Source organism: Myotis daubentonii, chromosome 3 (assembly GCF_963259705.1).
Source record: "Myotis daubentonii chromosome 3, mMyoDau2.1, whole genome shotgun sequence".
NCBI lineage: Eukaryota > Metazoa > Chordata > Mammalia > Chiroptera > Vespertilionidae > Myotis > Myotis daubentonii.
Genome location: NC_081842.1, coordinates 165480857 through 165494375, shown reverse-complemented (window position 1 = coordinate 165494375; position 13519 = coordinate 165480857). Strand labels below are relative to the sequence as shown.

General features: G+C 39.0%; 1 protein-coding gene across 1 annotated transcript in view; it reads right to left on the bottom strand.

Moving 5' to 3' along the window:
* ERICH3 (glutamate rich 3) overlaps positions 1-13519 on the bottom strand; it is a 99649-nt gene that overhangs the window by 30350 nt on the left and 55780 nt on the right. The window contains exons 9-10 of the mRNA XM_059689171.1: positions 7320-7506; positions 2843-3132 (exon numbers count right to left, since the gene is read on the bottom strand). Coding sequence (XP_059545154.1) covers positions 2843-3132; positions 7320-7506 — 477 coding nt within the window. The remainder of the gene's footprint in view (positions 1-2842; positions 3133-7319; positions 7507-13519) is intronic.

Below are 13519 nucleotides of genomic sequence, written 5' to 3'. Positions count from 1 at the left end.
CTTACCATCAAGGAATCTCCACTTTTTGTTGAGAAAATAAGACATACTTACAGAAGAGATATGCACTCATAATAGTTTGTATACATACTCCTCAGTACTGTTTGTTTCAACATTATTGATCTCCATGGCAATGGATTTTTATATAGGGTTTGATTAATTATATGAAATAGTACAAAATGAGTGGAATGGAATCAAAGGGGAGCAGAAAGGCATTTGGGAATTGTGGAAAACTTTGTAAAAGGAGAAGTTTAGGCTAGCCACAGAATGCACACACAGGGCGAAACACACACATATATCACTTTACAGATATTTGCTCCTGGTCACCGGATAAGCAGGGGGCCAGAGAGCACATGAGTGAATTAGGTAATTCCACCAACAATACTAGATAGTATTAATTCCATCAATGGGGAAAGATGAGAGTTTTTGAGGCAGGCAGTCACCTGTCCAAGTCCCAGTTCAAACACTCACTAGCTGTGTAACTTAGGCACAAAAAGTCACACAATCTGCCTCAAAAAGCTGTGGTACTAAAAGCAATCAGCCCTGGAACATGCTTAGAACAGTGCCACAGCCAGTAGGTGCCTACTCAATATTAGGCATTTAGTAGCAATAAGGATTGTGATTGGGGGATGGAGGGAGTTGGTTGTAGAACAAGAGAAATTACACACACAGTATGTGCTCTATATACACTTTGATGGAAGCACCAGCGATGTACAAATTTCCACAATTAGAACACAATTACAGTTATGTTATTGAAGCAGAGCAGAAAACTGAAGGAACATGTAGTGACCACACGAAAAGTCCTTGCCTCCTATTTTGCAGGATCTTCTGCGTTTTTTCCCAAAGTATGAAATTTAAGGTTTCTGTGGTTTTATTTTACCCATCACTATCATAGCATCTAAATATCAGCCTTCTATGAACCACATCTTCTTAGCATTACAGCTCAAAGCATGTCTCCTTTGTACCATCCACTCCCGTGTTTTTAATATGAATGAACTGGAGGCATGCTTTCTGGATTCCTTTTCATGAATTCATTTTCTCCCCCATCTCATCTTCCTGCTTCCTGAGATTTTAATTAGCTTGTTGTTTACCATCCTCACTAATGAGGAAGAGAGTCAGCACGAGGTCAACATCAATCCAGCTGCAACCCTCCCTCGCTGACCTCCTCAAGCTTCTCGTGCCCTTCCCATCAACCACTGTTCTGCGGAAAGCTGAAGCCTTGCTGCTGCTGTTGTTTTCTTTTTTTAATGGAAATGGGCAATTAAAGTCCATTAACTAGCCAACCCAGAAGAAAAATCTTGGAAAAGCTGTATGATAGGCATCAACTATGCTAACTCACAGCACTGGCCATATTGGTTTGAGAGAGAATAAGTGAAGAAAACGAAAAGCCTCTACTGAACATGGCTTTAATAAACCTACAGGTCTTGAGAGTTAAAAACAAATGGGAAAACATCCCATTTGTGAATCTTCCTGTTATTGCTCTTGCTATAGATTTTTCTACATTCTCAATCTAAGATAACAATAAAGACTAGAAAGGATAATGGAGAGAGAGAGGCAACTGGGTCAAAGTGTTAGAAGGGAAAACTTTTGAAGATAGTCACGTGATTTCAGTGACAAACAAGCATAGAATCCGGTGCCCACCAGCCCTGGGGTTACTCCTCGGATTCCTGAAACCCTTGGGCAGCAACAAGATGGGGTGAGGAAGATACCGAGGATGTGAAGGAGGAGGAAAGAGAAGGGAAAGGCAGGGAGGGGAGGAGAGGAGAAAAGAAGAGGGGAGGAAAAGAATAAGAAAACAAAAAAGTGAACAGGTAGACTCTAGGACCCCATGCCTATGGCAACTGTTTCTATCTATGGAATACTCTACCACCATACAATCATATAGATTGTGCCTACCCAATGCCATCAATAATCACCAGTATCACCAAAGCAAGTACTATGCATTCAAATACAAAAAAAAAAAGCCATGGTCAGTGTGCCCAATAGTTAGATCAGGGGTCCTCAAACTATGGCACGCAGGCCACATGCGGCCCGCTGAAAACATTTATGTGGCCCACCAGGTGTTTTTGCCACTGCTGCCTGTTCCTGAATTTGTTTATAGTTTTTTTTTTTAAACTACAGTCCGGCCCTTCAATGGTCTGAGGGACAGTGAACTGGCCCCCTGTTTAAAAAGTTTGAGGACCCCTGAGTTAGAGCATCAGCCTGTGGACTGAGGGGTCACAGGTTTGATTCCCAGTCAAGGGCATGTACTTGGTTGGGTTGCAGGTTCATTCCCCAGCCCGGTCAGGGTGGGTGCAGGAGGCAACCAATGGCTGTGTCTCTCACATCGAAGTCTTTCTCTCTCTCTCTCTCTCTCTCTCTCTCTCTCTCTCTCTCTCCCTCCCTCCCTTCCTTTTCGCCCTTTTCCCTTTCACTGTCTCTAAAAAATAATCAATGGAAACATATCCTCGGGTGAGGATTAACCAAAAGAAAACCCAAATACTGAAAAACAAATAGGCAAAATTCTGTTTGGTTAGAATGTCTCTCTCTGCAGAAGTGAATAGCCTAGTCTCTAGTTCATGTACGCAGCAGCCCTAAACTCCCCTTCCTCTCCTCTCTTCCTCAAGCAACTTCAGCCCCTGCAGAGCTCGGCCTGCCCTCCACTAAGGTAGGCGACACGGCGCTCCACGCAAAACAGTGGCGGAAGGGGGTCAGGGAGTCCTCACGTGTAATAGGATCCCCTAAATGCCAGAACCGTGACAACATTTCATAAATAATTTTGCAGATTTCGATAATCACATTTTAAAGACTTAAGCAAAAGAACCACCGCAGTAACAACTGAACCCTGTGTCACCCGTTACCTTACCGTATTTAAATATATTTTCTTGGTCATCTTCCCAAGCATGTTGTTTTCCTTTATGTTCCATTTCTTCTACAGCAGTTCTTACATCTTCAACCCCTGTTTTTTCTTCGTCGGCTGAAAAAAAGACTGAGGAGGATTTGCTCCCCTCCATCTCATTCCTTCTTGGGACAATGTATGCTCTATCCTTCCTCAGTTTCCCCTCGCCCTTCGGTTCCTCTTTTTTCTCAAGACTTTTTTGTTTCCTAGGTTTTGGCGAAGTTGGTTTTTTGTCAAGGCCCATTGCAATAATGCACCTATGAAAAATATTAATATAGGATGTTTACTAACTTTTATACATAGCAGAGTGGAACTGCAAAGCTTTTAAATCATGTACCTCTTATTATAAGAAATGTTATAAGAACTATTTTATTAAGGTATATATCAGTAGTTAACTAAAGTAAATTCTTTTCTTTTTATTAATATTAAAATCTCATAAAAAGCACAAAAAATTCTTAATAACTTTACCCATTAATAAACAAGAAAACGACAAGAGAACTTTAGTCCCAAACTAAAATTAGTGCCTTAAAACATATTTTGGCCTTATAACAGAGTCATATGGTATATAATTCAAGTCCTTATATGAGACTTATGTGATAAAAGAACATCCAGGTTTGCAAGCACAGGAAAGCTGAGATAAAAATATTCAGAAAAAGAAAGATGCCATTCAGTGCATGATAATTTATTGTTCCAATAACACAACAACAGAAGATTTACATACCAGGTTGACTCTGAATAAATATGATTGATTTTTTAAGAAATATACAGTCACACGTTGTGGTGCCCTTTAAATAAATATCTCAGGAACCTTCCTACTTATTTTAATAGAAATGTCATTATTGCATTTAGAATTGCCTTTTGAAACCTGTACCATAATCCTTGGTGACTTTTACTGGATATAAGCTTTGTTCTTTAAAGATGACAATAGTTTGTAGAGGTCTTAAAGTCATTCAAAGTCAAATCTGGTGAACCAAGCAGGTAATCTGCATGCACTAAGATATTAAAAATAATTTTTAAATCAGTTACAACAAGTCACATGAATAAATTCTTCCATAGCTTTTTTCCTATCTCTCAAGTTAGTGTCAAAATAAAATTTCTAATAATGATAACATATACATTAATAACATGATGGTTATCATAATAATATTACAGAGCACTCCCTCTGTGCCCAGCTCTTTGCTATGTGCCCTGTATATGCATTATTTTACCAGGTTTGTTACACCACAGACCAATAAACTGGGAACGATCATCACTACTTTTCAATGAGGAATTTGAGGCTTCAAGGGTTCCATGACATGCCCAAGCTCACCCTGCAGGTGAGTGATGGAGCTGGATTCCAGCTCAGGACTGTTAAACCCCATGACCTCACACTGAAGTACAAAAATATTGCTAGGTTACAGGTACAGTCCTCTCAGATGACCAGCTACACAGACAAATATTACACTGCTGGGTTTACCACCAGGGAAAGTATTCACACTCCCCACCAGAAATTAACAGAATCTGGAGAAGTTTTCACCAAACTCTAAAGACAATCTGTGACCTGGAAAGGGGGCTGGCACTTCTCAGTCCTTCTCTAGAAATACACACGTCCCTTTATCTACAGGTTACATGGCTATCAGAGAACTGAATCAAATAGAGTGGGTAGGTAAAAAAAAGATCAGAATGTAGTCAAGACTTGTCAGTCCAGGAAGACTAGAAATAATATGTAAAATTTGAAAATTGCCTCAAGGTGAGTCAAATCCAATGACAATTTCTTAAACTCAAGATTCACTGAATTTCAGCCATCTCCAGTCTAGGAATAGCATAAGAATTAATTCTCCCAACAAGCAAATATGGAAATTTAGTTATGTTACTCATCTTTTGAATATCTCCCCATAAAATAAAACTAAAAGGCTCTTCACTCAAAGTAACTATCAGGCTGTAAAAAAAAAAAAAAAAGATATAAGAATACACTTACCTCACCCATATTAAGCATGATAAATACTTGACTTCAATGATGATGTACTTAGCACATGACTTTCCTTAAAATAAAGGTGTCATGAATCTTTACAGAATATGATTACCTGCATTGCCTTCTGTTCAAGCTGTTCTTCCCTTATCCACGGCAACACCAAATCCATTGATTTGGAGCCTCTGCTATGCTATTACTTTAAGTTTATGTTGTGACTCTTTTTTTGCCTCCCTACTGCATGCACAGACTTTTTATTGCCCATCTGCTTAAGGGAATTGGACAAACAAAGTGAGTAACATCTGTGCTTTCCTCATCACTGACTACCTAGTTGACTTCTGAGTATAGTTTGAGGTGTTGATTATTAAACTCAAAGCTGTCTGCATTCTATTTGGTTAGGCAATCCTTCTTCCTGTGTTTTGCTCTAATAACTGAAAATAACTATCACGTCTTTTGGAACAGTTCCCATGATTGTGGGATAAATACAACTGTTTAAACTCCATACTTTGTAAGTATCCACTGTTGAGCTTTTCTTGTTTCCTCAAACCTTAAGCAGGTAATTCCTAATCAATTTTGGTATTCAAATTACCTACTGTTTTATTTTATCATAGTAAAAGTTCCAGCAACCATTACTTTTAAAATGAACTAAAATTAATTCCATTTAAGAAATTGAACAGCCCTTAAAATAACTAAAATTATTATTATGAATGTGACAATAAAAAACAAAGATTATACAATATTATAAGTGAATCAGTCTCCTTAGGGGTAGTTCTCAATTTTCACTGGAAGTCTGCAGTATATACTCTCTGGCCTTAGCTCTTTTCCAATTATGTCTTAAACTCACTCCAATCAAACTTGCATTCCTACCCTCCATTGTAACTTGTCCCAAGATCAACAATAACCAACCCTTTACCAGATCATGCTCAATCCTCATTCTCCATTTACTTCATCTATCCACACATTCAGGGCTGTTGGTCATGCCTTTCTTTTCAAATATTTTGTTCATTTCTAGGACATCACTCTCTCTAAGTTCCTTTCTATTACTGGCTTTCCTTCTTAGGCCTTTTGCTCTCCCTCATTTTTGAACTGGAGTGACCTAGAGCTCATTACTCAGGTATCTTCTCTATTTGCATTTCATTCTTAAGCAATCTCATCTCATCTTATGATTTAAATGTCATTTATATGCAAACCATTCTCAAATTCATATTTCTAGCTTGGACCACTTATTGGAACCAATAAATATCCTAAACTTAATTTGCCCCAAACCAAAATCCTTTCATTCCACTTTCAAACGTGTTTCCTCCCCGCCCCCCCCCCCCGGCCCTTCTCCCCCACCCAAGTCTTCTCCATCATAGTATAGTTAACTGGACATCTTTCCAGGTGTTCAAGCCAAAACCTTTTCAATCATCGTTGACTTTGCTCTTTAATTTCATGTCTTATATTCAATCCATCAATAAGTTCTGTAAACTTTATCTTCAAAACACATTTAGGACGCAATCACTTACCTTTCTACCATTCTCCCCTGGATTGAGTCGTTTCCACCCTCCCCTCAACCTCCCTAGTTTATTTTTGCCATGGGAGCTACTGTCAAAGTGTGGCAGGTCATTGCCCAAAACTTGTCCCAGAAGCTTTACATCATTCTCAGAATGAAAGTCAAAGCCCCTGTTTGGATCTTCGGACTCCAATGACTTGGCCCCCCTGTCTCTCTGGCCCCTTCAGAGAGGCCTTTCCTGACCATCATATATAAAATAATCCTACACCCTGACCTTTGTCCCCCCACCACCACTTATTGCCATATGGTATATATTAATTAATTTATTTAGATGTTATTTGCCCTTCCCCCATTAGAATGGGCTCCATGGGGGGAGGGGTACTTTGCTTGGTTCACTGCTGCTTTCTAAGCTTGGCCTAAGACTAGAAAGGTTGCAAACAAGTCTCACAGTTTCAAACAGAATATTCAATACAAACATGGATAAACAACAATAAAAACTGACCTTTTATTATGCATTTTCTGAGATTAAAACTAGGGGCATAAGAATGATATTTGGGCCACACGATAATGTAGTCACAGCTCTAAAATGCATAACCTGCAATAATCGACTGTAGAAGCCAGATTCTTGCACATGCTTTGGGGCTCAGCCCAAAACCAGTTACTAAGAGGAATGATAAAAAAGAAGGGGGGGGGGGAAAGAAAAGAAAAAGCCTCTCTCTTTCACTTCAGAAACAGAGCTGAAAGCATGATACGGAAAGGATCAGATAGAGAGGGTTACAGGATTTAAAACACCACCAGCTTTTATCCCCGTCATACATCTGGAAGTCTAATTTATATTCTATAATGTCTAGTACAACACACAGTTAAACCACCTTTAACTTGGGTATTTTAGGCTCATTTGCACTGATATATTTCTCAACAAATTGTGCAGAGAAATATATCGGTAAAAACATAAGACAGTGTAGCAAAACGTGCCCTCTCCCAAAGGAACTCTGTCTCCGTACTTGTAGCAAGGCGACGATCTCTCCACACACACGAACCCAAAGTAGCTTCCTTTGCCTCCAAGTCTGGAACCTTTCCGATGCTTATATTCACAGCAGGAGCTCAGCCTGTTCACCTGCATCCCGTTCAGGAAAAAGGTGAGACTGAAGGGGAAACCATGGTGCCTTTTGGAAATAAACTGAAAGGTCTCTGCAATTAAAAAGGAAAGAAATTAGTGAAAGCAACTGATTTTTGACTAACATGTAAATCACATTTTTCTATTAGATAAGTACAATTTTATGGTCTAGATCACCTTTTAACTTGGGGATACTTTTTCGTCATGAAAAAAAATACATTCTATTATCTTCATCTATTAAAAAGTACCCCAAGCCTTTATAAAACTGATTTTTAAAAATATCAAAATAGTCCTAGCCAGTTTGGCTCAGTGGATAGAGCATCGCCCTGCAGACTGAAGGGTCCCGGGTATGATTCCGGCCAAGGGCACATGCCTGGGTTGCGGGCTCGATCCCCAGTCGGGGGCATGCAGGAGGCAGCCAATCAATGATTCTCTCTCATCATTGATGTTTCTATCTTTCTCTCCCTCTTCCTTCCTCTCTGAAATCAATAAAGAAATATATTTTATTAAAAAAAGAAAAAAAATCAAAATACCTATCATTGTATGGCACTTACTATGCCCAGGCATTATCCTGATTATCTTGAGTGTGCTATTTCTCACCAAACACATGAGGTGGGAATATTATTATCACTAGTTTCTAGATGCAGAAATGAAGGCTCAGAGAAGTTCAATAATTTACCCCAAATCATTCAGTAAGTGAGAATGTTAGCATTTGAATCTGAACATCTCTCTAGATCCCATGCCTCTATTTCACTGTTACCTACTGAAAAAGTACATGGCAAAGGGCTAGTGTGAACTCAGTAATACTTTTAAATAAAAAGTGTATTTTTCGTTGTGACTTGAAACATCCTAATTCATACATATGAGGCAAAGTTATTCTATCTCCAGGCCATTCTCAATTCTATCTGAATTGGAGACCCCTTTTTGCTCCCCCCGAACCACTCAAAAGTCCCACCAATAAATTAAAAGCCACTGCTTATAATTGATCAGTTTTAATGTTTCCAAGTCTTTATAAGTTCTTTGAAAAGGTCTCACCCTAAAGTTACTAAGCCCTACATCTGAGATACCATATTCTGCAGAGTGGCTCAGAAACCTGCTACTCCTGACACTTCTACTTCCTACAAAAGAAGCCTCCCTAAGCCCTTCACTTCTACTAATAATAGACTTAAGATTTTTTTTGCATCTCTGCTATGTACACATTTCCTATGGTTGCATTTATTGCTATATATTAAAATATGCCTACACCAGCAGTTCTCAAACTTCCGTATACATCAGAATCACCCAGAGAGTTTATTAAAACACAGATTGCTGGGCCTCACCCCACAGTTTCTGATTCAGTAGGGCTCAAGAATTTGCATTTCTATCAAGTTGCCAGGTGAGGCTTATGCTGTTGGTCCAGAGATCACACTTTGAGAACCCCGATCTAGATGTTTGCTGCCCTACATGTTTATGAAATCCATGAGAGCTGAAATTGGTCATAATCATCTTTGTTTCCCCCGATCCCAGGACTATGGCATAGGAGGCCCCTGATAAATATTGAGTTCTTATTTTAACCTAATTCTTTCACAGTCACCTAAAAATACTACATTTATAGCACTGCATGCCTGTAAAAAGAAATATGAATCAGATGCTAAATAAATCTAGCAGAGTAGAACTGCAAAGCTTTTAAAGAATTGACTTATTGAGAAAGTAATTTTGTCATTTGTACATTAGTGTTTGTGATGTGAAATTAAACAAACTAGGAAAGAGAAAGTTGAAGGGATAGTGTCTGGAGAAACTAAGATGCAATAGATTTTAAAATCCAATTGTCTTTATGGTTTTTGGACTCCTTAGTGGTGACTAGAAAAATTTCGTTACAGAAACTTGAATGGGGCATTCATGTGATTCATGTGATTCATGACACCCACAGTGCCCAGCCTAGGAAGAGAGTGCACCCAAGGAAGTGCTGAGAATGGGCACAGGACACCAACTTCTAGATGTGACTGCTCTGCCATTTGGTACTCGTGTGACTGGAGAGAACATCCACCTAGTATCCCATGCCTTTTTTTCTTTTTCCCCAAGCACGCTGAACAAGAATTGACACCCTCTGCCTTTATTCCCTTGTTACTTATTTTATAATTTTATATTTTAAACTTTAGCATCACTTCCCAGCCCTGACTTGATGGTTTCTACCTGGAGTCGCGGAAGGAAGATAGACCATTTCAGAATCCTCATCTATGAAATAGAGAAGGCAGGAGGAGTGGGTGAGGGAGTGAAGTGGAGGGGGCAACCCAGTCTACCCACTTCACAGAGCAGTCTTAAAGGTTATATACAGTGCAATATTGGAAAGCATTCTGTAATATTTATATAATGTGGTTATTCGTTGTTCACTGAAAATGGGCAGCACTATTTTAGGCACTAAGGCAGCGGTTCTCAACCTATGGGTTGCGACCCCTTTGGGGGTCGAACGACCCTTTCACAGGGGTCGTCTAAGACCATCAGAAAAAACATATATAATTACATATTGTTTTTGTGATTAATCACTATGCTTTAATTATGCTCAATTTGTAACAATGAAATTGGGGGTCACCACAACATGAGGAACTGTATTAAAGGGTCGCGGCATTAGGAAGGTTGAGAACCACTGAACTAAGGAGAAACAAAAATACTGAAAAACATCAAATGTGGTCTCCTCCTTCAAGAAATTATAATTTAGCAGGAGAGACATTAATGTATCAGACTTCTGGAATGTGGTCACCAAATCCTCTCCTCTTAAAATGGCGTCTCTGAAAATGTACCAAAGGCTTAAACTGAGCAGCAGTTATTTGTGAAAACTTACTGAACTTTTGGTAAGAAGAGTGAGATCTAAGGCATCCTTGCCTGGGGCTGCTCACATGCCTCTCACCTGCCACTATTTCATCACTGCAGTTCTAACAGGTAGGGCAGGCCATAAATAACCAGCAGCTTCAATGTCAGTGGGAGATCACTTGATTTGGAACAGAAGGCAAAATAACCTTGGCCAGTCGCTTTTCCACTAATAGGTAGCAATCTCAGAGGCAAGCTAACATAGAAAGACAGAGGGTTTGCTAGCCTGAAACTGTAGTTCTAATTAGGGCAAGCAACAGGCCAGTGGGCTAGCTAGAAATTCAACCATGGGGTATAGGTAATAAGGCAATCATAGATGCATTTGTAGGGGAGCAAAATTTGCCACCCAAAATGTGTCTCTGTGGCGTAGGGATTATTATAAGGAAACAAAAGACTCGGAAAGAAACTTTCACATTTCTCCTAACTGCCTAAAAGATGTTAGAGGACCTGCTCAATAAGGAAACTATCATCATACATAACTATAGTTTAATACAAACTAGATATAACAGACAGGGATGAAGCTACAAGGCCCATTTGATTAGAGTTTTCTCTGTCCCATTGTTTCTGCATGGCCCACAAACATTTATCTACCAAAAATTAACTCTTTTCATCTACCTGTGACTTCCCTTTGAAATTCCAGACGTCTCCTCCATCTCCTTAGTCCAGAATAACATATACACCTTATCTTGCCTTAACTATCTTTGGAATCTCTTATGTCTGTGCAGATTTCCCGAATGTATGTGTTAGATTTTATCCTGGTAATCTACCTTATGTTATTTTAATTATTTGACCAGCCCAAAGAACCAAAGAAGGGAAGGGGGATATTGTCCCCTCCCTCACACATTCAGTAAACTTTATACACATCCTCGGCTAGCTGGAAGTGGCACGGGTTGGAGTAGGCTCAACCTATTCATACATCCCTAGCCAACTAGGAGTTTGCATCCATGAATAAAGGAAACACAAGAGAGCCTGGTGGAAAATCAGAGTTGGAGCAGACCTGAAAATTGCCTGAACTTTGAATGTACTTTTGTTTGTTTGTTTGTTTTGGAATGTCAACTAACATCTCTTTATTTTTTTTTAGTTCTTTATTGTTTAAAGTATTACATATAGTATTACATATGTCTCCTTTTTCATCCATTGACCTCTCCCCAGCCACCACCCCCTCCCCCCGCACATTCCCTCACCCCCTAGTGTCTGTGTCTATTGGTTATGCTCATATGTATGAATACAAGTCCTTTGGTTGATCTCTTCTCCCCCCTCCCCCGCATCTATATTCTTGAATCCACTATAGCAGGATGGACATTGCCCTCGAAAAATTCATGACCTCCTAGACCTCAGAATGTGAGTCGATTTGGAAACTAGGGTCTTTGCAGATATAATTAGTGAAGGATCAAGATGAGATCACCCTGAATTTTGTTCTCATACCAATGACTTATGTCCTTATAAGAGGAGGAAAGGCCACACACAGAAACATACAGAGAAGCATGACATGTGAAGACAGAGCAGGGATTGGAGTGACGAAGCTACAAGCCAAAGCATGCCAAGTATTGCAGGAATCACCAAAAGTTATGAGAGACAAGAAAGGGTTTTCCCCTAGAGCTTTTACTAAAATTTAGAGGGAACACGAACCTGCTAACACCTTGGTTTTAGGCTCTGGTCTCCAAAACTGTGAGAGAATACATTTCTATTGTTTTAAGCCACCAACTTAGGGGACATTTTTTACACCAGTTCAGGAAACTAATAAACCTACAAACATCTACTTGCACAAGGTGGAGACTTTACTGGCTCAAAATTTTGAACACAGCCTTTGATAAATCACTGGATGATCACTAAACTATGAAGACCCTGAGACAACCCTAAGAAACAAGCCTGAAAACTGAAAAATAGAATTTAAAAAATTATGAGTAGAGACATCTCCAGCTATATACGAAGGAGAGAGAAAATGAATTTCACAGAATTGGTCCAGGTAAATTACTAAACAAACAGCAACAACAAACAGCAAGAACAATAATCTTCAAAAGAGAAATGCAAAATCCCAAAACCACAGTTGCTCTAATACAGTGGTTCTCAACCTGTGGGTTGCGACCCATTTGGCGATCAAACGACCTTTCACAGGGGTCTCCTAAGGCCATCCTGCATATCAGATATTTACATTACGATTCCTAACAGTAGCAACATTACAGTTATGAAGTAGCAACGAAAATAATGTTAAGGTTGGGTCAACATGAGGAACTGTATTTAAAGGGCCAGAAGGTTGAGAACCACTGCTACGTAATTTAAAATGTTCTGTTTTCATCAAGAAATCTGAAAACATGTAAAGAAACAGGAAAGTATGACCCATACTCGGGGGAGGAGGGGGGAAGCTATCAAACCCACTCCTAGGATTTACACAAGAGAAATGAAAACAGATGTCTATATAAAAACTTGTATATTCGTAACAGCATGATTTATAAAAGTCCTAAAAGTGGAAACAATGCAAATATCCATCACCTGGAGATAGATAACTATGTATTCAGTGATATAAGATTAGAGAAGCTATTGATAGATGCTACAAACGGATGACTCTCAAAAGCATTATGCTAAGTGAAAGAAGCAAGACATAAAATACTACCTATTGTATAATTTCATATATAAGAAATAACCATATAAGGCAAATCTGCAGAGGTTGCCTGGGACTGGCTATGAAAATGGGAATTAACTGTCAATGGGCACAAGGAAGCTTTTAGAACTGATGGAGATGTTCTAAAACTGCTCTGTGATAGATAATGGTTGCACAATGCTAGAAAGTTCCCAAGTATTAGTAAATTGTACACTTAGAATGAGTGAATGTTACAGAATGTAAGTTACAACTCAATAAAGCTATTTTTTAAACAAAAAAACCCCTCAATATATGATAACGGAAAAAGAGAAATTAAAAAAAAAAAGTTAATATAAGTCTCAGTACAATGAAATGCTTTGGTTTTAAGTATAGAATAAGAGCCGTTGCCATCAAGAGAGATGGATAACAGAGTCAACTGAGAAAGCTGCACAGCCTTATTCTGAATCTTAAAAGATGGGGAAGATTTAAATTTAAAATCCTATTTTGAATTTCAAATCCATTGTTCTATTGCAGACAAAGGAAATATCACACAAAAAGACCAGAGAATGAATTGGGGGCAGGGGGAGTACTTTGGAATCACAAATAGTTACAACAGAATCAGGTTTGGAAATGAGAGATAATGGGGCCAAAAGGAAGAGATTATA